Source organism: Hylobates moloch, unplaced genomic scaffold, assembly GCF_009828535.3.
Source record: "Hylobates moloch isolate HMO894 unplaced genomic scaffold, HMol_V3 SCAFFOLD_1, whole genome shotgun sequence".
Lineage (NCBI taxonomy): Eukaryota > Metazoa > Chordata > Mammalia > Primates > Hylobatidae > Hylobates > Hylobates moloch.
Window position 1 is genome coordinate 16,906,917 of NW_026652276.1, and position 24,172 is coordinate 16,931,088.

A 24,172-nucleotide genomic window follows, 5' to 3' on the forward strand; every position below is an offset into this window, starting at 1 on the left:
TGTTCCAACAGCTAATCTAGAGCAGTTTAAATGAATAGCTGTGATGTGCAATATACGAGATCTCAGCTGTTGGTACCATGGATGTCACAGACTCACCACCTGAGCATCCCTAGAACTACTGAGGTGCACAGACTAAAGGAAGCAGATGGCTGGAAGTGGAAACTTGCTGTTTTAGGGCATTTCATTCTCCTGTGCTTCATAGGCTGAAGACATATAAGAGGCAATAATCAATGAAATTCTGTTTGTGATGTTTTGTTTTAAGAAGTACTTTATATATTAATTAACATATATTCATTTAAAAGAATATTGTTTATTTAGCATGGAAGTTGAAAAAGTTTGCTTATTTCAGCAAAAATAAAGACACCAAAAACACAATCTATTTTTTTCAAGGTTCAGATTTACTAAACACTCTTTCTTCCTTCCCAGCCCTAACTACAACTACATGTGCACACACACAGGCACACGCACACACGCACAGTTAGCTTCTAAAACGGACTGTGTTTATCCTTTGATATTTGAGATTTTTTACGATATTATTAAAATAATGCTGATTTTGTAAGTTTTCTTCTTCATTTCAAATTTATTTTAGCCTTAGCAGCAATAATAAAAGAGATTCCACTTTGGGAGGCCAAGGCGGGTGGATTACCTGAGGTCAGGAGTTCAGGACCAGCCTAGCCAACATGGTGAAACCCTGTCTCTACTAAAAAATATAAAAATTAGCTGGGGGTGGTGGTGGGCACCTGTAATCCCAGCTACTAGGGAGGCTGCAACAGGAGAATCGCTTGAACCCGGGAGGCGGAGGCTGCAGTGAGCCGAGATCGCGCCATTGCATTCCAGCCTGGGTGACAGAGCAAGGCTCCATCTCAAAAAAAAAAAAAAAAAAGATTCCGATAGAAATAAGCTAAATTGAAAACATACAGATGCCTAAATTTTTGTTTTCTGCAAAGGGGGAAACAGCTTTAAACTATGAGCTGCACTAATAAAACAGTAACTGTTGTAAAAATATTAGTACTGGTAATCAAATAAATGTCTGCATCTTCGCTCTTAGAGATTAAATTGGGAAGAACTACAGAAGTATCTCTGTCTTCTGTTAACTTTAAATACTAAGATCTAAAAGACTTCCCTTTTGTGTTTTCAGTGTGCTGGTCTGCTCAACACTTCTAAGCCAGAGGACTCAATTTCTTTTCATTGTTCGTTTCAGGCAGCCACAGTTTCCTGGGATATCCGCACGTTGTACTCAACAGTACCTGAAGACGCAGAGCACAAGGCAGAAAATTTACTGGTGAAGGAGGTAAATGTGATGCTTCCAATGCTTTATTTATAAGGCTTTTGCTTTTTCCCAAGGGATTGATTCTCAATGCAATTTACTATTATTATCTTCTTCTCATTTTCAATAGATAATTCCAAATATTCTAACTAGTGGATGTCTTTTTTTTTTTTTTTTTTGAGGGAGGCTCTCACTCTGTCACCCAGGCTGGAGTGTGGTGGCACCACCTCTACTCACAGCAGCCTCCACCTCCCGGGTTCAAGCAATTCTTGTGCCTCAGCTTCCCGAGTAGCTGGGATTACAGGCACACACCATCATGCCTGGCTAATTTTTGTATTTTTAGTAGAGACAGGGTTTCGCCATGTTGGCCAGGCTGCTCTTGAACTCTTGACCTCAAGTGATCCACCCACCTCAGCTTCCTGAAGTGCTGGGATTACAGGCGTGAGCCACCGCGCCGGGCCCTAGTGGATGTCTTTCAAACTTCATTACTTGTTAGATGACTTTCCATCTTCCTCTTAATCATTTCACATTATTTGGTGACTGTTCAAGTTTTAGGTTTTCTTTTCTTTTGTTTTTAATTAACTTAAAACCCACAAGTCGAGAAAGATGTAAGTATTCCCAGTACAAAGATTTGATTTAATTTTATTCATGTGGATTGAGTTTTAGGAACAACCATACTACATGAGAATTTTGGATAATGGAGTTCTTATTTGAAGATGTATCTCTTTTAAGTACTAACTGTGGAAATAGTTAATGGTAAAACCCTGTAGACAGCTTGAAGGGACTATATTAGGCCAGTATTGCATTGCTATAAACAAATACCTGATACTGGGTAATTTATAAAGAAAAGAGGTTTAATTTGCTCACGTTTCTGCAGGCTGTCCAGGAAGCATAGTGCTGGCATCTGCTTGGTTTCTAGGGAGGCCTCAGGAAGCTTACTCTCACGGTGGAAGGCAAAGGGGGAGCAGGCATGTCACGTGGTAAAAGCCTGGAGTGGGAGGTACCGCACACTTCTTTTATTTTTTATTTTTATTTATTTAGTTAGTTAGTTTTTTGAGACAGAGTCTTGGTGTGTTGCCCAGGCTGGAGTGCAGTGTCATGATCTCAGCTCACTGCAAGCTCCGCCTCCCGGGTTCATGCCATTCTCCTGCCTCAGCCTCCCAAGTAGCTGGGACTACAGGTGCACACCACCACGCCTGGCTATTTTTTTTTTTTTTTTTGTATTTCTAGTAGAGATGGGGTTTCACCATGTTAGCCAGGATGGTCTCGATCTCCTGATCTCATGATCCGCCCGCCTCAGCCTCCCAAAGTGCTGGGATTATAGGCATGAGCCACCGCGGCCGGCCATGCCAGGCTAATTTTTGTATTTTTAGTAGAGATGGGGTTTCACCATATTGGCTAGGCTGGTTTCAAACTTCTGACCTCAAGTGATCTGCCCACCTCAGCCTCCCAAGGTGCTGGGATTACAGGCATGAGCCACTGTGCCCGGCCAAATGGCCAGATCTCATGTGAACTCAGAGCTAGGGCTCATGTATCACCAAGGGGATGGCACAAGCCTTTCATTAGGGATCCACCCCCATGATCCAAACGCTTCCCACCAGGCCATACCTTCAACATTGGAGATTACATTTCAACATGAGATTTGGGTGGGAACGCATAGCCAAACTACATCAGGGACTGATAGAACATCTCTGGGTATAGCATTGACTTGCATTTTATTGGTGTATAAGAGGCCTACAAAACAGCTTCTTTCTCTTCTAACCAGACTCCAGGCGGCTTTAGGGCAGGCACGGAGCCAGTGCATAGCAGCTACTTAGCAGATGTTTACTGAATAAATGATGCTTATCCTTTCCTTATAGAAAATATGGTGATAAAATTTAGCCCAGCACAGGTCAAACTGAAAGTAGTGGAATCTAAGTTCAGTCTTGAATCCTGAGAAAGTGGTGTGTCCCAACTAGGAATTCATTAAAGCTGCATACAATAGCAATATCTTTCCTCGGCTCTTAACATATTTATGTTATATAAGCTAGCCTTATTAATGTACATATTAATACTAATATGACTGTACATATTTTCTGTTGTACTGTTCAGTTCAGATCATTGTTTTATCAGTCTTTTTTTCCCAATTCCATTATTTTGTATGTATTTCCCAAAGTTCATGTTGCACTACAATACCTTTTAAGGAGATAGAAAAAAGAAAAAATGCAGACTCAGATAACATCAGGATATCTGAGAATACTGTTTTCACATTTACGGATAAAAATAGTGTGTGATATCAGTACGGTAATATTTTGTTTAGAGTTGCCTTAGAGAAAGTCTTAGCATACAGTAGGGTGTCACTATTCTTAAAAAAATGTTGGCAAATAATTTTTTATACCAAACAATCAGACTTATTGAAACCAGGTCTGCAATAAATATGTGTTAACTTAGGCAGGATTTGACATTTTTATGACACTGACTTCCTAACGGGGAAGTTTAACCAGGTCTTGTGCATTCCTCAGAAATATATTGCGTTTTCTTCATAAAGATCTTTAACTTTGTTGTAAAATTTATTCTAAGGTCCTTATAATTTTGTCACAAATGTGAGTGGAATTTTAAAACTCCATTTCTTTTTCTTACTGTTAATTACTTAATGAATTAATTATTACTGTTAATTACTGATATTTTTTAAAAGCTGTTGATTTCCTAATATAAATAACTAGCTTACTAAACTCTTATCCTAATAGTTTGTATTTAATTTCTTAGGTGTGTAGGCGTAAACAAGTAAAATTTTCTTCTTTTCTAATAAGTATATTGTTTCTTTGATTTTTATCTTATTCTGTTATTTTATATCCCTAAAACAATATTGAATAATAATGCTAATACCAGGCAATATGTCTTATTCTTGAATTTTGGGGGAGACCTTAGTATCTTTCATCCTTTATGAAAGATGGTGTTTTATGTTCGTTTCTGGCGTTTCTTTGTGTTTTAAGAGGTGTCTTTCTATGAAATTTTAGAGTGTTTATAAAGACTGGCTGCCCCGTTATCACATGCATATGCGTCCTACTAATACAGCAGCTTTTCTGTTTTAGTTAGCACTGTAATAAAATCAATGGGCTGTTGTCCTGTGGATCCCTACTTGTGTTTCTGGTATAAGTTTCTACGTCAAGTTGTATTATTACCTTAATACCGTGTTGCCTTCTAATTGTTTTTACTTAATTTCAAATTTTGGAGTTTATATTGTGAGTGAAATTTGGCTCTAGTTTTCTTTTTTCCTTTGGTATTAGAGAGATGCTAGCTTTAAAAAATAAATTGGGGCACTCTACATCTTTTTCTGTGTTCTGGAATGAACAAATAAACAAGTGAAACAAAAAATATCTAGAACAAATTTAAGTGCATAATATTATTTAAGAAATAGTAAAGATGGCACTTCAAAGTCTCTGGGGAAGAGTGGACAATTCAACAAATACTACTCGACTATCCATTTTGGAAGAAAATAAAGTTGTGTCCATATCTCATATTACATACAAAAATAAATTCCAGATGAATAAAAGAATCTAAGTTTTAAAAACAAAGATTATAGGCGAGGTGCAGTGGCTCACTCCTGTAATCCCAGCACTTTGGGAGGCCGAGGCGGGTGGATCACGAGATCAGGAGATCGAGACCATCTGGCTAACACGGTGAAACGCCATCTCTACTAAAAATACAAAAAAAAAAAAAACCCAAAAAATTAGCCGGACGTGGTGGCGGGTGCCTGTAGTCCAACCACTCGGCAGGGGGAGGCCAGAGAATGGCGTGAACCCGGGAGGCGGAGCTTGCAGTGAGCTGAGATCGTGCCACTGCACTCCAGCCTGGGTGACAGAGTGAGACTCCGTCTCAAAAAAATAAACAAACAAAGAAACAAACAAAATAAAAACAAAGGTTATAAAAATGTAGGAAAACATTTTTAAGTGGGAAGTTAGGGAAAACTGACGGATTTAACCAAATAAAAAATTAAAATTTGTATATGATGAATGTACGGTACCATAAACAGAGTCAAAATAAAATATTTAATCAGAGAAATCATTTGTAACTCATTATATTTTTTGCTGAACACACACACTCACTCACACACACTTACTTATAAATACATACATTCCTAGTATTCAAAATCCTACAAATTAATTTACAAAAAGACAAATAACCCGAGAAAATATGAGCAAAAGATATGGGCAAGCTGTTTAAAAGAAGAAATGCAGTTGGCTAAGAGGCATACAAGGTTGCTCAGCTTCACTAGTAGTCATGGAAATAGAAATTAAATGAACAATTTTAGGGAAGAAAATTTTTAAGAGAAATACCATTTAGCAATGATAACAATATAGTGAAAGAAACACTGTCACATGATGTTTGAAATATGTCTGTAACTTTTGAAATGTAATTCACAAGTATTTTTAAAGCAGCATATATAAATATACAAACACATAGGATGAAAACGCCATTGGGAATAAAGATCTAATTAACAGACATGTACGCTGCATTGGAAATTTTGAATTATCAATTAATAAGGGTGAGGCTAAAATTTTTTCACATTTATATTTTGTGATAATATAAAACAAATAAAAGATTATACCTATTTAAATAGCTTAGTTTTGATGCCCATGATTTTTTTTTTCTCTTTTTTTGGAGATGGAGTCTTTCCTCTGTCACCCAGGCTGGAGTGCAGTGGCGCGATCTCAGCTCACTGCAACCTCCACTTCTTGGGTTCAAGCGATTTTCCTGCTTAAGACTCCCAAGTAGTTGGGGTTGCAGGCGCCCACCACCATGCCTGGCTAATTTTTGTATTTTTAGTAGAGATGGGGTTTCACCATGTTGGCCACACTGGTCTCAAACTCCTGACCTCAAGTGATCCGCCCCCCTCAGCCTCCCAAAGTGCTGGGATTACAAGCATGAGCCACCACACCCGGCCTGATGCCCATAATACATTGTTAGGAGAAAAAAGCAAGTCACAGAATTGTAGTATGATATCATGAAAGATATATAATACTTATACATATATACATAAATATGTTTATATAAGGCTAGGAAAAGGATAAAAGAATGCACATATCAAACTCATAACATTGGCTACCTCACAAGTTTGGGACTGTAGTGGGAGGGGAGAGATTGATTTTCAACTTATATAATTCCCTTTTGTTGTGATATTACACATAAATTTTGTAATTTAAAAGCTATTTTGGAAAAAATTAGTTAGAATATATTTTTAGTAGAGATGGGGGCGCTGGGCATGGTGGCTCACGCCTGTAATCCCAGCACTTTGGGAGGCCGAGGCAGGTGGATCACCTGAGCTCAGGAGTTCGAGACCAGCCTGACCAACATGGTGAAACCCCATCTCTACCAAAAATACAAAATTACCTGGGAGTAGTGGCACATGCCTGTAATCCAGCTACTTGGGAGGCTGAGGCAGGAGAATCGCTTGAACCTAAGAGGCAGAGGTTGCAGTGATCTGAGATCACGTCATTGCACTCCAGCCTGGGCAACAAGAGCAAAACTCCATCTCAAAAAAAAAAGAAAAAGTATTTTTAAATGCTGCCAGAATTGGAAGCAACTGAAGCCTATTGCCTAAACTTGTCTGCGAAAGTTAAAAATTCAACATAATTCTTCAAGTCATTAGATAATTACCTAAAAGACTACTTCAGATTCTTTATTATTATTATTATTGTTTTAGTTTGCTGATGAAAGTGGCATGTGGAGCACTCAAAATTTCATGCGTGTCCTGCTTTAAGATCCCACCCGCTAGGCTTGTCTTTCTGTCATAGAAGTCAATTACGTTCAGCAAACATAGTCCATTCTCAGTCGTTTTTGATCCAACTACTACGGATTTATAAATGTTTCTATCATTTTAGGAACTTTTCATTTCATGGTCCTTTTGCCCTCTTTGGGGGTGTATACGGCATTTGTGTATTTCCAGTTTTCAGCAGTTTCCAATTGCTCTCACATGAACAAGTGTTCCTAGCTCGTGGCTCTGGGTCTCTAGAACCCAAGGCTTTCAGAGCCTTGGATTTGCCTGCCAGCCTCCTTCAGCTCCTGCCTATTAACACTGCCTCATTGTATTGCCAGGCATGCTTTCAAGATAGGGCCAGTTAGCCTGAACTCTAAATTCTGGGACCATTCAGAACCTCCACCCCCAATCTCTAGATCCAACCAAGGTTTCAAGTGTAGCTACTTTTCCAGGGGAAAGATGGCATGAAAAGCAGGTAAGTGGATCCATATAACACAAGAGACTTCAAAGGACTATTCTAGGGTTCCCAGAGGCCTTCAGTTTTGCTTGTGTTTCAAGAGCTTCTACCTCACAACTTCAAATGTCCAGATAGATCTTTTCATCTATCCGTAGTTCTCTAAGAATGTCACCTTCAGCTGAGGACAAGTTGACCACAAAATTTGCCTTTATTTTATTATTGCTCCTGGGGGGAAATTTCTCACCTTCACTTTTGTTCCCACCTTAATTCCCTTTCAACTGCTTGTAGCCTTCTTTTCTCTCTTGTACCTCAGCGTCTTACTTCTGTAAGAACTGCTCCAAGAAGAAACCAAGTAGAGTGCCTTTCGCCCTAGATCCCAAATATCTGCTAAACTTTTATGTTGCAAAGCTCAGGACAGAACATTCAACTCTCTTGGACAACATGAATGAATCTCCTTATCATATTTTTTCTCAACTGTATGGATGTAAAATAGAAAAAAAAAAGAGAGAGAAAGGAGGAAGCCTGGGACAAAACTATTTTATTCCCTGCTAATTTTTCTGCGTCGCTAGTACTGAAAACCCTGCAAAAACTCCCATAGTAGTCCTTGATTTTAAGGATAAAGATAAAGTGAAACCTGTGCTTTATAGGATGGGAAGAAGATAAGCCCTGCTTACAAATATCCTGTGATGATAATGGAACATGAATAGTCAGGCCTAGAGACAGCAGATAAAAAGAAAGAGGTCACCAAAGAGCTGGGCTAAGACTGGGAAATGGTCCCAGAGAATTACACTGCAAAAAGTCTTGACCCCAACTGCTAATAGCAGCTAACCTTTATTGACTGCTTACTTTGTGCCAGATACACTTCTAAGCCCTTTACTTGTAGCAATTACAAACATATGTTTGTTATTATCATCATTATCACCTTTTAATAACAAGGAAACTATGTCATAGAAATATTGAGAAACTTGCCCAGCCAGCATTAGACAGCCAGGAATAGACAGATCCAACATCTGGACACATGCCACCAGCCCCGTCCCTGGGCTCCTAACTGCGATGCTAACTGCCAATAGGGTGTTTTGCTATAAAATTGCTATGTTCCTTTGGAAAGAAAACTTCTCTCGGTCTTCACCCTCACAGCCCCACTGTGGTTTCTGCTCAGGTGACTCTGATGCATACAGTCAGTGGGCCACACTTTCAGGAACATTGGCTGGATTTTTGAAACTACATTATACTAGCACTGAAATGAATTCATTGACGTTTGTAGAGCTTTGTAGAAACACTTGCTTGACCTACCACAAGTGTATTAAGCAACCTTATTGGTCCACCCTGTGCTAAATTGCCCTGCGGCTCCCTGTGGGGTGGCAAGGGCAAATACCATGGTTGCTAGGCAACAGATTGGCAAGAATCTAGTTTCAACACACCCAGCTCAGTAAAAAATTTGAGTTTTCTCTCACTGCTCTCTACTTTGACAATTCTCAGCTTCTCATGAAAGGCATTAGGCATTCTTTTCTTTTTTTTAAATCTTGAATGACATCATATTTTAATAGGAGTTCACTAAAATGAACAGCTTCTTCCTTTTCTGTTTTATCTGTTATTAATTCTCCTCCCTATCTCTTAAATGTAAAATTAAACATTCCCCACACAAAAGCATAGGCTTATTTCACATCCATTAAAACACTGCATGTTAACATCAAGCTCTAGTTGAGCACATAGTTGTTTATACATTGTGTGTATGTGAAAACTTTTGAGAACTCTGTGAAATAGGTATTACTATCTCATTTTACAGCCTAGAAAACAGGCTCTGAATGAATAATGAACTCGCCCAAGTTCACACAGAGCCAGAATTAAGGCTCTGCTATCCTTGACTTCATATTCCATGTTCTTACACATTTTATTGTCTCTGATCATTTGATAAGTTCCTTTATACCACATGCTCACTAGCCTGACTGGATGAGGGTACTTCCACTCCTCACAAGGTAACGTATTCTTTATTTTGGCAAACTATTAACCTTTCTGCCTTAGTTTTTCCATCTTTAAATAGGGATATGAAAAATCCTAATGCTGTGATTCTGAAAATAAATATAGCAATAGTATGAAAACACTTGGAAAACAACTACGGGAGAGCATTGTCTTTATCTGAATCTCGTTAGGTGGCTTAAAATGAACATCCATAACTATAAAAAATATCTAAACACTTCCGTGATAAAACAAGCACCACTCCCACAAGGGGTTTGAGGAGGAGAGGGGGGCAATTAAAGGGATCTAGAAATAGGATGCAAATTTCCTAAGCAAAACTTCTGTAACAAAGTTTTTATTTTAATATACACAAAGGGATCATATAAAGTCAGAAGAAAGCTCAGCACACTAATTAAAACCAAGCTCTTGGTTCAGTCTCTCTTAACTAAAGGAGATGAGGGAGCAAAGAATTGACGATAATACAGTGGCTCAAGAGGGAACAAAGGTCTAGGGACCACTTCAGCTGGATGGCTGAGAGAAATACTGACAAAGTACTAAGGTAGCAAGTTACTCTGACAACAAAGCCCTCTCTGATTTCTGGAAACCAATGCTGCTGCAGGAGTAGAATAATGATAAGTGAGGAGACTTCATCCAAGTCTCATTTTGGTCATGGCATAAAAGTCTTGGGGACTTAGGAGGTATGATAACATTGAAAGAACGGAAGCAGCTGGGTGCAGTGGCTCACACCAGTAATCCCAGCACTTTGGGAAGCCAAGGCAAGAGGATTGCTTGATCTCAGGAGTTCAAGACCAGCTTGGGCCATATAGTGAGACTCTATCTCTAAAAAAAACTTTTCAATTAGCTGGGCATGATGGTGTGCACCTGTAGTCCCAGCTACTCAGGAGGCTGATGCAGGAGGATGGCTTGAGCTCAGGAATTTGAGACCACGTGATTGAGCCATGCGTATGCCACTGAGCTTCAGCCTGGGTAACAGAGTGAGATTCTGTCCGTAGAAAAATAAAAAAGGATAAAAGCAAATACTTATCTCTACAGCCACATCTACACATGTACACACACACACACACACACACACACACGATGATGATTATGTACTGTCTTCATCCGAATAGTACTAGGTTACTGGGGCAAGGAAAAGTTCAGATTTTAAGCAAGGGGTTCAAACCAGAAATGAATTCTGGAAAGGAAAAAACAAAAATGAAAACGGGACCCAAGACTAAATGGTAAATACAAATATGATTTAAGGCGAAGTAAATGTTGTTGAAATCTCTAGCTGTCCATAAAAAATACACACACACACACACACACACACACACACACACACAAAACTCATTTAAATCAGGGCAGAAGCCAACTTTATGTAGGCACAGAATGTTCTGCAAGAGGCTAGGTCTGCAGGATGTTCCTAAGTGTCTCACACACAGAGAAACACACACATACACACACACACACACACACACACATTCAGAGTCTTTTATTAGCTAATATCCATCAAGACTGTCTTAGAAGGGATATGAAATGAAACATTTCTAAAATGTATTTGACCATGTAGAAATTCTGCCCGTTTTTCTCCAAGTATCTTTAAGAAACGCCTTTGAGAAATGTTAATGTAAATGTGATCCAAGGACATCACCAGAAACTAGAGGCACAATGTAGTTCAAGTAAAACAGAATCAGCTGTTAGGTGAACTGGGGTGTGCATTTCATTCAGGCTGATTCTAATGAAGAAAAAGAAAATATTAAACGCTCCAGGAGATCAGATAAATTAGTTGTTTTCTTTTCATGGCCAAACCTCTATTCCTTTTTTTTTTTTTTTTTTTTTTGAGATGGAGTCTTGCTCTGTTGCCCAGGCTGGAGTGCAGTGGCGCGATCTCGGCTCACTGCAAGTTCCGCCTCCCTGGTTCACACCATTCTCCTGCCTCAGCCTCCCGAGTAGCTGGGACTACAGGTGCCCGCCACCACACCCAGCTAATTTTTTTGTATTTTTAGTAGAGACAGCGTTTCACCATGATCCGCCCGCCTCAGCCTCCCAAAGTGCTGAGATTACAGGCCTGAGCCACCGTGCCCGGCCCTCTATTCTTAATTCTTATTGTTAGCATCAAAAATGTCTACCTGTGTTCAGGGAGGTCATGCAATTCTAAGACACAATTCGGCACAAGCCCCAGTGATGGTTGTTCTATGGACTTACCCTCATACACCAAATTATAAGTATAAATAATGTTACTCTCAAAGTTTGAAGTAATTAACAATGATCATAAATATCAGTGTAATACTCTTTTAGCCCTTAAATTTCTCCCTTCATTCCCCTACCTAATTATCAGATTAGCCTTTCTCTTGTCCTAGGGGCAAATGTGAATCCAGTGGCATAAACGAGGTATATAAGACTCTGCTAATTGCAATTCAGTTAGGTGGAGCTAATTATCTTTACAAAGAGTGAAATTATCTTTACAAAGAGTGAAATTTACATAGAAATTTCCTGTCCCACGGATTTACTGTTACTACAGATCACATTGTGTCGAAAGCTAAAGGGTATGTGATAAAGAGAATTAACCATTGGATGAAAGATTAGAAGAGGTTCTTTATCCAGCATGGCCTTAACCACTGGCTAAACACAGTCCCTGCCCTCAAGGTGCATACCATCAGGCAAGAAGTTACAGACCTCCGATTAGATTTCTACAACACACTCTGACAATACCCCCTGGAGTACTACTTTAAGGTAAACAAGGCCGGGTGCGGTGGCTCACACCTGTAATCCCAGCACTTTGGGAGCCCAAGGCTGGTGGATCACCAGGTCAGGAGATCAAGACCATCCTGGCTAATATGGTGAAACCCTGTCTCTACTAAAAATACAAAATAATTAGCCGGGCATGGTGGCAGGTACCTGTAGTCCCAGCTACTCGGGAGGCTGAGGCAGGAGAATGGCGTGAATCCAGGAGGTGGAGCTTGCAGTGAGCCGAGATCACACTACTGCACTCCAGCACACTGCACTCCAGCCTGGGAGACGGAGTGAGACTCCATCTAACAAATAAATAAATAAATAAATAAATAAAGATAAACAAGTTCAGGTTTGCATGTCAGAAGAAACAACTAAAAGCATACCAGAGTATGGATTGGTCGACTTGGGAAGGAGTAAGATTGAAGAAAAATTGGACAGATAGGAGACTATTTGTTTTAATAGTCCAGGTGCATGATTACAAAGAGCTGTATGGCTATGCGATTGTGGTACTGGTAAAGACCTATTAAGGAGATAGCACTGACAGGAGTTGGGGACTGAAAATAAAGTAGAGGAATGTGTTTATGATGACTGCCATAATTATGGCTTGGGCTATTACCTAGATGGTTGTGCCATTCATTTAAATAAGGTGCCCAGAAGAGAGTGAAGATTGCTGGAAGAATGAAGCAAGGAAGATAATCTCATTTGCCAACATGCAGAGAGAGACATCCAAGAAGAAGGTAAATACATAGGTCTGGAGCACATGAAAGTGTAGGCAGTTACTCTAGATTTGAAAATTGAAGCTTTAAACCTGGAAGAGTATGCCCACGAACACCAGAGAACTGGGCTGGAGCTGAGAAGGCAGGTCCCTGAGCCACACTCTCACTAAGGGGCAGGCAAAGAGGACCCTGTGTAAGGAATGGAGAAGGAGTGGGCAGAGAGGAAAGTGGGGAACAAGGAGACATCGATATCTCAGAATTAAGGAAGAAGGGTCAATAGTGAGAGAAAGTGCATCAATGGCATAAAATGCCAAAGAAGAATCAAGATGGGGGCTCACTGGATTTAGGTATTGTTGTCCCTTTACTTGCAAAGCATAAACCCACTTCAGGAGTAAACCCAATAAAAATATTAGAATTCTTCAGGCAGAGTGCCCAACGCATACCAAAGTTAAAAATAGTTCCATAGGCCGTTTATTGATCTTTAAATTGTGTACCAATATACTGCTTAATGTATTGCAGAGCAAAATTCTGTAAACATGAAAAACAATAAGATCCAATGAGTATAATATTGAAAATGAAATCTCTTCCTCTTCTTCCCTTGCACATTTGGACTCAGACAAGTGGCATTTAATTAATTGAGGAGAAAATTATGAATATTCAAGATAGGACTTAAGTCCTAAACATAGTGAAGAAAATTACAGAGGAGGGGAAGTTGGCTATAATTTAAAAGTACTTCATGCTGCTCATTTTTAACTGAAAGAAATATATCTAACTAGAATGAAATTTATCTTGTCACAAAAAAACATGGGGAATTTCTTTTTTTACTTTTATAGTTAAAATAATTCTATATGCTTTGTGTTTAATTTTGGACCACATATTATGTAAGTTGACAAAGCAACCATTCTTTTGGCCAACATGCCTTTGTTTAGTATACTTTATACTAATTTTTGAATTTCATATGTAGAATAACGTGCACTCACACTTGCCCATATATAAGAATGTCTCTTACTAGTTGATTTTGGAGAGTGGGTTGCATGTATAAATAAATTAAGTAAAAATGAATGCTGTTTTCTGATCCTGAAACATTGGGCAGCAAATGAATGACTCATGTGTATTTATTAACTTTAGACCAGAGCGCAGTTAGCATGGAGTTTCTCATCCTAGAACAACTCCTATACTGTGACCTCAGGGCTATATGAACAATTAAAATTCCTACAGCATGTTGAGAAAAAAAATGAAACCACAAACATTGCTTCAAAATTTTTAAAAAGTTACATTCTTTCTTAATAAAATTCATGTAGATAAAAATATATGTATGTTTTTATTTTGGTTTTGTTTTGGGGGTTTTGGATTTTTATTTTTTGAAAAATAAGGCTCTTCATTCACTAATGAAGGTCTTGCTGATGGACATCTTGTTGGAAGTTAAGGAACTTTTTATTTTGTGTGTACTTTTTACAAAATAAATTTAAAGCCATGTTTATTTAATGACGTTAAAAATGTAATGGAAAAATTAAGATATTAAAATCTGTCTTACGTTTGGCCTAGTTGTGTTCATATGTGGTGACTGTATTCCTATCATGGCCAAAACAAAATGGATCGCCCCAATTTTTTTTACACTAAATGTATAACACTAAAGGTAATAAATACACAAAAAATGATTAAGATAAACTCAAGTGCATGTATTACTTACTGAACTTAGGATAAAATATATCTGGGAAAAACAGTTGAAAAATGAAAAAAAATGGTTACGTGTTTCACATTAAGAACTCTGAAGAAACTTATTTTCCATTCACTAAAATTTCTAGAATAATAGTCTTGTTTCCAAATATGAAAACCTTCTCCAATTCTAAATTGGCTTTCCCTTCTCCGCAATAAAAATCCCCCTAAAATGTTTGGCAGTAAGTGAGTAAAACATAAATGTACAAGTTAGAGGCCTTGGAGCATAAGAATAAAAAAGAACCCATTTTTAAGTTTGAACCTAAAATTTCAATTGCACTGAAAAATAACCCGGTTTTTATGCTTTACATGAGAGCAATGATTGGATCATAATAGTACCAAGGTGTTTTAGTACCATCCATCATTCATGTCCTGACAAATGACTTGTGAGATCTAGCTGGGAAATTAGAGTGCATGTTCCCAGGTCAAAAAGTCTACTTTTATAATTTATTCAACTGCCTTAACACAGCACATTTTGTAAAGAGAAACCAAATATTTTGGTTCACTTTCAATTTACCATGAATAAAGCTACTGAATGAAAATTTAGGCTACTGTAGTTCAAAGCAATAAAACCGTCTTAAAATGATTTTCCCCCGGATTGGCCCTCGATATGACATTATATTTTACAAATGGGCATGCATGCTTATATACATAGTAACACCATCTTATATCAAGTAGTATTTTTTAAAAACCGGAATCTGTTAAATTAGATCTATTAAATTAGATCGTGCTGTGATTTCTGAAACTGAGACATTCTTATGTTTACATTATTTACTTTGCCCAAATTCATTATTTGTACTTCTCCCTCAAGAGTGTGTGGTATAAGTTTTTTTGTTTGTTTGTTTTGTTTTGTTTTGCTTTGTTTTGTTTTTTTGGGACGGAGTCTCGCTCTGTCGCCCAGGCTGGAGTGCAGTGGTGCAATCTCCGCCTCCCGGGTTCACGCCATTCTCCCGCCTCAGCCTCCCGAGTAGCTGGGACTACAGGCGCCTGCTACCACAACCGGCTAATTTTTTTTTGTATTTTTAGTACAGACAGGGTTTCACTGTGTTAGCCAGGATGGTCTCGGTCTGCTGACCTCATGATCTGCCCGCGTTGGCCTCCCAAAGTGCTGGGATTACAAGCGTGAGCCACCGCGCCCAGCCAAGTTTTTAAATATTAAGTGTTCAACTGGTTTGTATACTGCAGAAACTAATTATTACACTTTAAAAGAACACATAGTGTGATCTAGTTGAAGACCAAAAAAAAAAAAAAATGTTTTCAGTGCCTTTTCTCTTTTTCACTAAAATGTCAATGTGTTGGGTAACCACACATCCTGGTTTGCAGGAATAGTCTCGTGTTCTAAGGGTCAGCCTTGCTAATAGTGCCTCCTTTCACTCTGAAATGTCTCATTGTGAACAATAAATTATCTGGCCACTCTTTCAATGCATAATTTGCCTAAACTCAATTTCATGATGCTTCATTTTCAGCATTTATACAATAGCCACAATTACTTCTCAACTTTATAAAGAACGGCATGAATACTAAAATTGCCACCATCGTTTTACAAATACAGAATTATTTCCAGCAGTGACTAAGGGCCAAAATGAACACTGTTTATGCTTGCATTAATCTTTCTGGCAAGAAACTAGTCATGTAATTAAATAAACCTCTATAGCCAGAAAGAAAAATAATTTTGCATCTAAAAAAAAATCCGTTACCTGCTTATTACTATGTAGCCAGAATTCAATAATCAACCCTTTTACAAGATGAACAAATTGCATTGCCAAACCCAAATTGCTATTTGAGGTATATAACATGATTTGAATTGATTCTAATGATTCTCTGAAGCAGCGGAACAAGGAGAAAAATGAAATATTTTCTTTACAGCACCTTAGGGTGTTCTTTATAATAGCCCACTCATTTTTAAACATTTAGATTTTTAGAACTTTCAAAGTATCATTTGTAGTCATTTCCAGAATAAAATGATACAGATGATTATTGATTTAACAAATAAATATTGAATGTCCACTATAAATAAAACCTCATACTGGAGTTGATATGTTCTTTTAAAAGGCTGTGTCTAGATGAGTGAAAAAAAGAAGATAATTCCAGCTACTAGAATCCACTGTGTGAAACTAGGACCCCAAGGCTCTCAGTTCATGGTCAGACAAGGACTGGACCACATTATCACTAATGTGGAATCATGGAATCTACCTGGTGAAGTAGCAACATTTCTCCATCTCCTTCAGAATCACCTGTAGTACTTTTTACAATGTAGATTTCTTGGCACTCCCTCTAGAGATTCTGATTCCATGGATCTCAAGTGAGACCCAGGAGCCTGAATTTTAATTATCGACTCCAAGGACCATGGACATACACGTTTTAGGAAACTCTATCCTTATGGCACAAAAGCCTTTGACCATGTTGACTTTGGCCTGCTTTTTGGTGTCTAAACACATACAGGCAGAGATGGCAAGCATAAAGGCTGACTAAGCAAACATAATAAATGAAAAAAAACGTGAGCCAGGACATCACTGTTTGGAGTAATTAACCATCTCAGAAAGCTCTTGCTCAATATTCACAGTCTTTGCCTTTGAAGCTGACTGTGGCAGCCTCCAGTTGAAAGGGGATGAGGAGCTGGCATTTTGAAACAGGTGCCGTGGGCTGGGAAGTCAGTAAGGGAAAAATGGAGTCATTGCCTTACTGTAACAAGCAGAGTTGTAGCCTGTGACTTTGAATTTGCAACAGATCATTTCAGCTTAGATTTTGGACAAAGAGGAGCTGTAGTCATAATTATAATAGTTTTTAATGATCTCCTTAGAGTGACTGTGTGGGCTGGAACAAAGAATAGAGAATAATTTTCTATGCGTAACATTTCCAAAATGCCATAACTATGTAGGAGAAATGGTTATGTGTTTGTAAAATGCACTGGCTTTCTCAAAATCACAGAAATCACAGATTTAGAAGCATTCTTAGGAGTCATCTAGTCTAACTCTGATTCTCATCTACCCACCACCAGATATATAAGGCCTAGCAAATAAAATCAGAAGTAATTTGATTAAACAGAACCCTTTGATAATCAGACCTAATATATTTCTCAAAAACTTCATTTTTAATAATCAAGGAATATAAATTGTTATTATTAACTGTTGTGAATGTGAATTACAGATTGAAACAAACTTGCTGAGAAAACTGATGTTGTTAAGCAAGTACTTATTGAGTGCTTACACTATGCTAGGTGCTTCACACGAATTATTTGATCCTAGTGAAGGTGGTATTACTTAGGCAGATAAAAGCATTTAGATTTATTAAGTTATTTGAGATCCCACAGCTATTAAATGGTAGAACCAAAATTCAAAACTAGGTCTGTCTGATTCTAAAACAGAAACAGAAATATTATACAGCAAAACATCCAGAATGATGGTCCAAATGTGGTTTGTTTTTAAAGTTTGCAACCATCAAACAATTTATAAGTTAGCTGAATAGACTTTTAGAATCAGACAAATCCAGTTTGAAATTCTGTTTCTACCACCTATGGGGCCTAGGTCAAAGATCTGAATCTCTGCTTGCCTCTCTAATCTATAAAATGGGAATAATAGTCTCAAAGAATGCTTGTTAAGACTGTATGCAAAATGCTTAATAGTACAGTATCTGACAAACATTTACAGCTTAAAAAAAAGTTTCATTTTTTTTTTTTTTTACTAATATCATACTAACATAAGAAAGTGCCACATTCATTTTTGGTCAGTGAAATTCAAGACTAATATATCTTAGATTTGGCTACACCTGTAGCATACTGTGAACGTCGTGCATAACATGATGAGTGTACATGTTTATCATGGTCAAACCTAGGTACTATCAATAGCAAGAAAGGGCAGTGAGTCAATGCATCTGGGTCCCATTGAAACCTCCAGATCAGAAAGTGTGGAGATAGAAATTATGTTGCAGAAATTTCTAATCCAGTCCAATATTCTGAATGCTCAAGAGCTAAATCTGAGATCCAAACAAATAAAATGTCTCGACCAAGATCACATCAGGAGTCAGTCCTAGTCCCAGGACAAGAATAAAGCTTTCTATCCGCTAGTTCCCAAGGCTGTACCCTCTATTTCCATTTTGCTAACTTAGAATATACACTGGTTTGGCAATTTTCTATTTTTATCAAATAGTCTTTAAAATACTCTGAGCATTCTATCCTAAGAAAATAATCAAAATAGGGTGGTATGGGGGGAGAGTAGGAGGGCCATATGCATGATGATAGACTCTGGGGCATTTTTTTCTATAATGTCCTTGGAAGTAGCCATAAAAATGACTCACTTTGTTCTCTCCTTTACATCTTTGCTCAAGTCTCACCTTTCCTGTGAGCTCCATGCTAACCAGCTTATATAAATTAATTCCCTTGCTCCAAATCTCCCAGCCCCTTTCCTTTGTTTTATTTTTCCCATGACATCACCATTTTCTAACATATAATACAATTTACTTAGTTTTTTATATGTTAGATGAAGATAAAACATTTCAGCAAAGGAGCATATTAAGGCTCAATTTTCAGCCCGGCGCGGTTGCTCACGCCTCTAATCCCAGCACTTAGGGAGGCCGAGGCAGGCGGATCACGAGGTCAGGAGATCAAGACCATCCTGGCTAACACGGTGAAACCCTGTCTCTACTAAAAATACAAAAAATTAGCTGGGCGTGGTGGCAGGCGCCTGTAGTCCTGGCTACTCAGGAGGCTGAGGCAGGAGAATGGTGTGAACCCGGGAGGCAGAGCTTGCAGTGAGCCGAGATCACCCCACTGCACATCAACCTGGGCAACAGAGCGAGACTCCATCTCAAAAAAAAAAAGGCTCAATTTTCCTCTTATTTCCAGAAACATGTGCTTTGCAGAATTGGCTCAGGCATTGGCAAGATGCTACAGCTCACCATACTGTTTTGCTCAAATTCCCCATCCATTCCAGTACTTCCAGATCCCCTGACTTCCCTTTTACTATTCTTCTCTACATTCATCTGTCTTGCCACTGTTGCGTTTTTAAGCTCTCCTTTTGTCCTGCGTTCATAGCTGTCATCCTCCTATGCCCACCTCTGTCCTAGGGTCACTCCTTGTTTTGTTCTCAGTCCCCAGTTTGTGTGTGGGCACCTCCCTGAACAAATAAAGCCGTGGTGCTGAGAGAACTCCAGGCCAGAGAAATCCAGAACAGCCCTGTCCCCTCTCCCTGCGTTTTTCATGCATCTCGAGCCTCATGCCTGGAATATGTGTTCTCCGTCCACCTTTCTATGATGCCCACTAGGCCACCTCCCTCCATCCTTTCTACAAAGGCAGTGCTAACGCTTTCTTTGCTGCAGGAGTCCTGCACATTACCTATTCCCTTCTTGCTTACAAAGACAATCACAGGTCTTTACTCCTCACAGTGCAATAGATTTATTACTCTTTGTTTTCCCCCAGTGCTAAAGAACAGGTGTTCATATAATCCCAATGATAGCTGCTTACTCCCCAGAATCATGTAATTTTAGAATAGAAAGGAGTCTCAAAAGCCATCAGGTGAAATCCCATTACAGATCTATGATCAGTACAGTGCTAGGTGCATGGTAGGTGTTTGGAAAATATTTGCCATCCATAAATATTATATAATCAGCCATTACGTACCCCTATATGATAACTATTCTGTGCCATTAATGTTTCTAAATCATTTTTGCCTATCAGTTATTCACATCTGTTTATAAAATCTATGAATAAACTGCAGATCGTTAAGTGAAATAAGCCAGGCACAGAAAGACAAACATCGCATGTTCTTACTTACTTGTGGGATCCAAAAATGAAAACAATTCAACCCACAGAGAAAGGGAGTAGACGGGTGGTTACCGGAGGCTGGGGTGGAGGGGAGGTGGGGATGGCTAATGGGTACAAAAAAATAGTTAGAATGAATGAATAAGGCCTACTATTTGATAGCACAACTGGGTGGCTATAGTCAATAATAATTTAATTGTACATTTAAAAATAACTAAAAGGGTATAATTGGATGGTTCATAACACAAACGATAAATGCTTGAGGGGATGGACACCCCATTTTCCATGATGTGGTTATTACACATTACATGCCTGTATCAAAACATCTCATGTATATACACCTGCAATGTACCCACAAAAATTCAAAATAAAATAAAACAAAACAGAACTATGAATAATCACAGACAAAGACTGTGCCTTAGAAGGCATGAGATAAAACTGAAAAGCTAGTTTCAGGCTAACAGGAGCAATGATACAAAATGGAAAAGATTGGTTACTGAAGTAAGAACAAGAAGGAATGGGCTAAAATCATGACAAAATACTCTTATATAAATAATAACATCTTTTCCTACTAAGAACTCTTAGATCATGTCAGGGCTTGCCAAAGGAAGCTGAAAAATGATGATTCTTGAGGTTAGCAGCATATCTGGTAGGATTCGGGGCAATTAAATTAGTTTATTGATAGAGTAAAATAGAATAAATATGTTGAATAGTTCCTCCTGTTTAATGAAAGAATGGAATGCAAATGGTTAGATTTCCATGGGAAATTGAAAATGATTGGAAAGAGCAAGCTCCTTACCTACCTTTTAAGTTGTTAGCATTCACACCACCCCAGAGGCACAAGACCTGTCTTCATGGTACTTTTTGCTTAGGCAGCTTTTTAAAAAATTATTATTATTATTATTATTATTATTATTATTATTATTTTTGTGAGACGAAGTCTCACTCTGTCACCCAAGCTGGAGTGCAGTGGCATGATCTCAGCTCACTGCAACCTCCACCTCCTGGGTTCAAGCTTTTCTCATGTCTCAGCCTCCTGAGTAGGTGGGATTACAGGCACCCGCCACCACGCCCAGCTAATTTTTGTATTTTTAGTAGAGACAGGGTTTTGGGGTTTTGCCATATTGGTTGGCCTTGAACTCCTAATCTCAGGTGATCCACCCACCTCGGCCTCTCAAAATGCTGGGATTACAGGCAAGCGCCACCGCGCCCAGCCTTTTAATGATAATTTTTATATTAATAATTGTCATTTTTCTTTCTTTCAGGCTTGTAAATTTTATAGTTCCCAGTGGCATGTGGTAAACTACAAATATGAACAATATTCTGGAGACATTCGACAGCTACCCCGGTAAGAACCTGTTATGGGCACTTATTGGTCTTTTCCAAATATAGATGACATCCTCTGTTCTAGTCCTGCCATTGTTCATGAATACACATACATTAATCTTCTGTCAAGGCACATTTTTCAAAATGTATAAGTAAGAGTCAAGATAGGACATTTTGTTCAACATGTGTAGCTTGCATCTTCAGAGTTTGGATTGAGATATAAATATACTATGATTTAATTTTTTAATGTAGTTTTGACATTCGTTTATCATTGTATTATTATTTTATGAGCTGTTTTTTCAGTAGCAGGCACAGGAGGATTAGAAAAGTACCATATGGCCGAATAGTTTTTCTGACAATATTCTGTATAGCATTCATATTTGTTACTTGTTTCATGCATTTTCATGCTGGGATATCGGAAATCATGAAAATAAACAACTTCCACAAAAGAAAGATATGTATACACACACACACACACACACACACACACACACACATACGACCAAAAGGAAAATAAACACCTAATTTTGTTCCTGACTCTCAGGAACATAAGCCTTTGGAGAAAGTAATTTTGTTCTGCTTCTGCTCAAAAGTCACCTCCGCAGAAAAGCTCACCTGACTACCTGAACAAAAGTAGAAATTAATTCAGTGTCTGTTTCCCCTTCTAAAGTAAAAATCCCCAAAGGGCAGGGACTTTTCCCTGCAGAATTCCCTGCAGGCCTGTAAGAAGAATGCCTGGCACATAGTAGGTGTGCAGTTCTATAATTACTTATTGGACGAACAAACTGAGTAAATGGCAAATTTTAAAATACAATATTCCTGGATGGGTTTGGAGTTGCTCATATTTAAAGAACTTCCTTGAACTGGTACCACCCAACTCACTGGTTCATCAAGCTAAGATTATGTAAATAATTCAGAAAAACATTTGAAACAATCAAAAGTTAGGTTTTTATTAACACTTTCCTCAAGTGAAGCACTGAGATGATACACATTGGATCTAATTTTTAATAGATACATGGTACAGAATTGGGAACCACTTTGCTATATTTCCTGTGGCCCCAGAAGCATCTTTTCAAGACTTGTATACTTGGAAGCACTGCTCTCAATTTCTGAATGTGGAATTTGAAAGAGGGATTATGAACTAGATTTAAGAAGGTGACATTTGATCTTGGATATGAATCAACAGTAGCTGCCAACACGGGCATCTTGGGAAAGGATTCTGGAGAAGCAGCAAGGCAAAGACTGTGAAGTGGTGGGAACCAGTATGGTCACTTGAGTCAGGAAGACTAGAGCTTAAGGATGGAAGGGGCATAGTAAGATGAAACCAAGGACCTTAGGCAAGGGACCCTGTGTGCCCTGGAAAGGAGCTTGGATTTTACTTTCATTGCAACAAAAGTCTTTGGAAATTTCAACCAGGGGTGTGGCATGATCTGGTTTACCTCTTTGAAAGAACTCTTGGGCTACTCTATGGAGAATGGGACTGCAGGGGTGGCAATCGAAGAAAAAGACAGGAGGAAGCCATTTATTTGGGGGTTTCATTACCGTGAAGAGAAAAAAATTATGTCCCTTCTAAACTGCAAATCTTTTTTCAAAACACTGAACAGTAATGTCTACCAGATCTTTGAGCATTCTTTTAGACTTGAGTCCCTGCTGATAGACAAGCTCTTGCAACTTCATGTTGGGAAGGTTCACCACACCCTAAGCTTTCCTGAGTAATTGTTACATTCAGAATGTCTGGGTGTTCATGACACAGTTTCTGTAGGCACAGCTGAAAAGCAAAGCATCTTTTAACATCAGGACTTCCTCTTTCTGAAAATAGTTCTGAGAAGTGGTTACAACTCGGAAGCTGTGTCTAAGAAGTTGGGAGACTGCATCTCAAGTTGAGAGGATGGAGACAGCCTTGTTTAGCCATCCTTTTAACTAAATGTGTTCCCACCATCTTTAGGTCCATTACACTCTTCAGTAGCTGTATCCCCAAACACTGTTCATCTTTCCTTATATTCACGATGCTGTAAAGAAAGAAAGCAAATTAGAGATTTCACATTCACAGTATTCTTCCTCTGTTAAAACAATGGAGAAAGCATCTCGAGAAAAAAACCAGTCCTGGACATTATTGCTGAATTGCAATTCTCATAGTTTGCAAGATTAATCTCATGAGAAGAAATAAAAAAAAATTAACTGAAATATTGTTGAGAATTTCCCTTACTTTAACTAAAGAAAGTGGAAGTTGATACCAAGAAAGGGAAGAATCAGACTGCCACAAAGTAAGAAACTTTATGTATTCAAACTGAAAATCAGAAGTTCTAAAATATAACCCTTTCAGACATACCCCAGAACAATGAAGATGAGCACTGAACAGCAGAATTATTCTTTAAAATGATTTTACAAAGCTAAGCATTCCCCTCTAAAGACTACATGTATTTAGGTCAGTAATGGAAACAGACAATTTACTTGGGTCTTCTGAGGCTAATAGAAGTAAATCATTTTCATACCTCCTGGATTAGAAGAA

The 24,172-nt window shown here is 38.4% G+C and overlaps 1 protein-coding gene across 4 annotated transcripts in view; it reads left to right on the top strand.

Annotated features, from left to right (window-relative positions):
• DOCK10 (dedicator of cytokinesis 10) overlaps positions 1-24,172 on the top strand; it is a 277,368-nt gene that overhangs the window by 124,160 nt on the left and 129,036 nt on the right. For all 4 annotated transcript variants that reach the window (XM_058437931.1, XM_032754230.2, XM_032754224.1 and 1 more), the window contains exons 3-4: positions 1,202-1,291; positions 21,603-21,685. In XM_058437931.1, the coding sequence (XP_058293914.1) occupies positions 1,202-1,291; positions 21,603-21,685 (173 nt within the window). The remainder of the gene's footprint in view (positions 1-1,201; positions 1,292-21,602; positions 21,686-24,172) is intronic.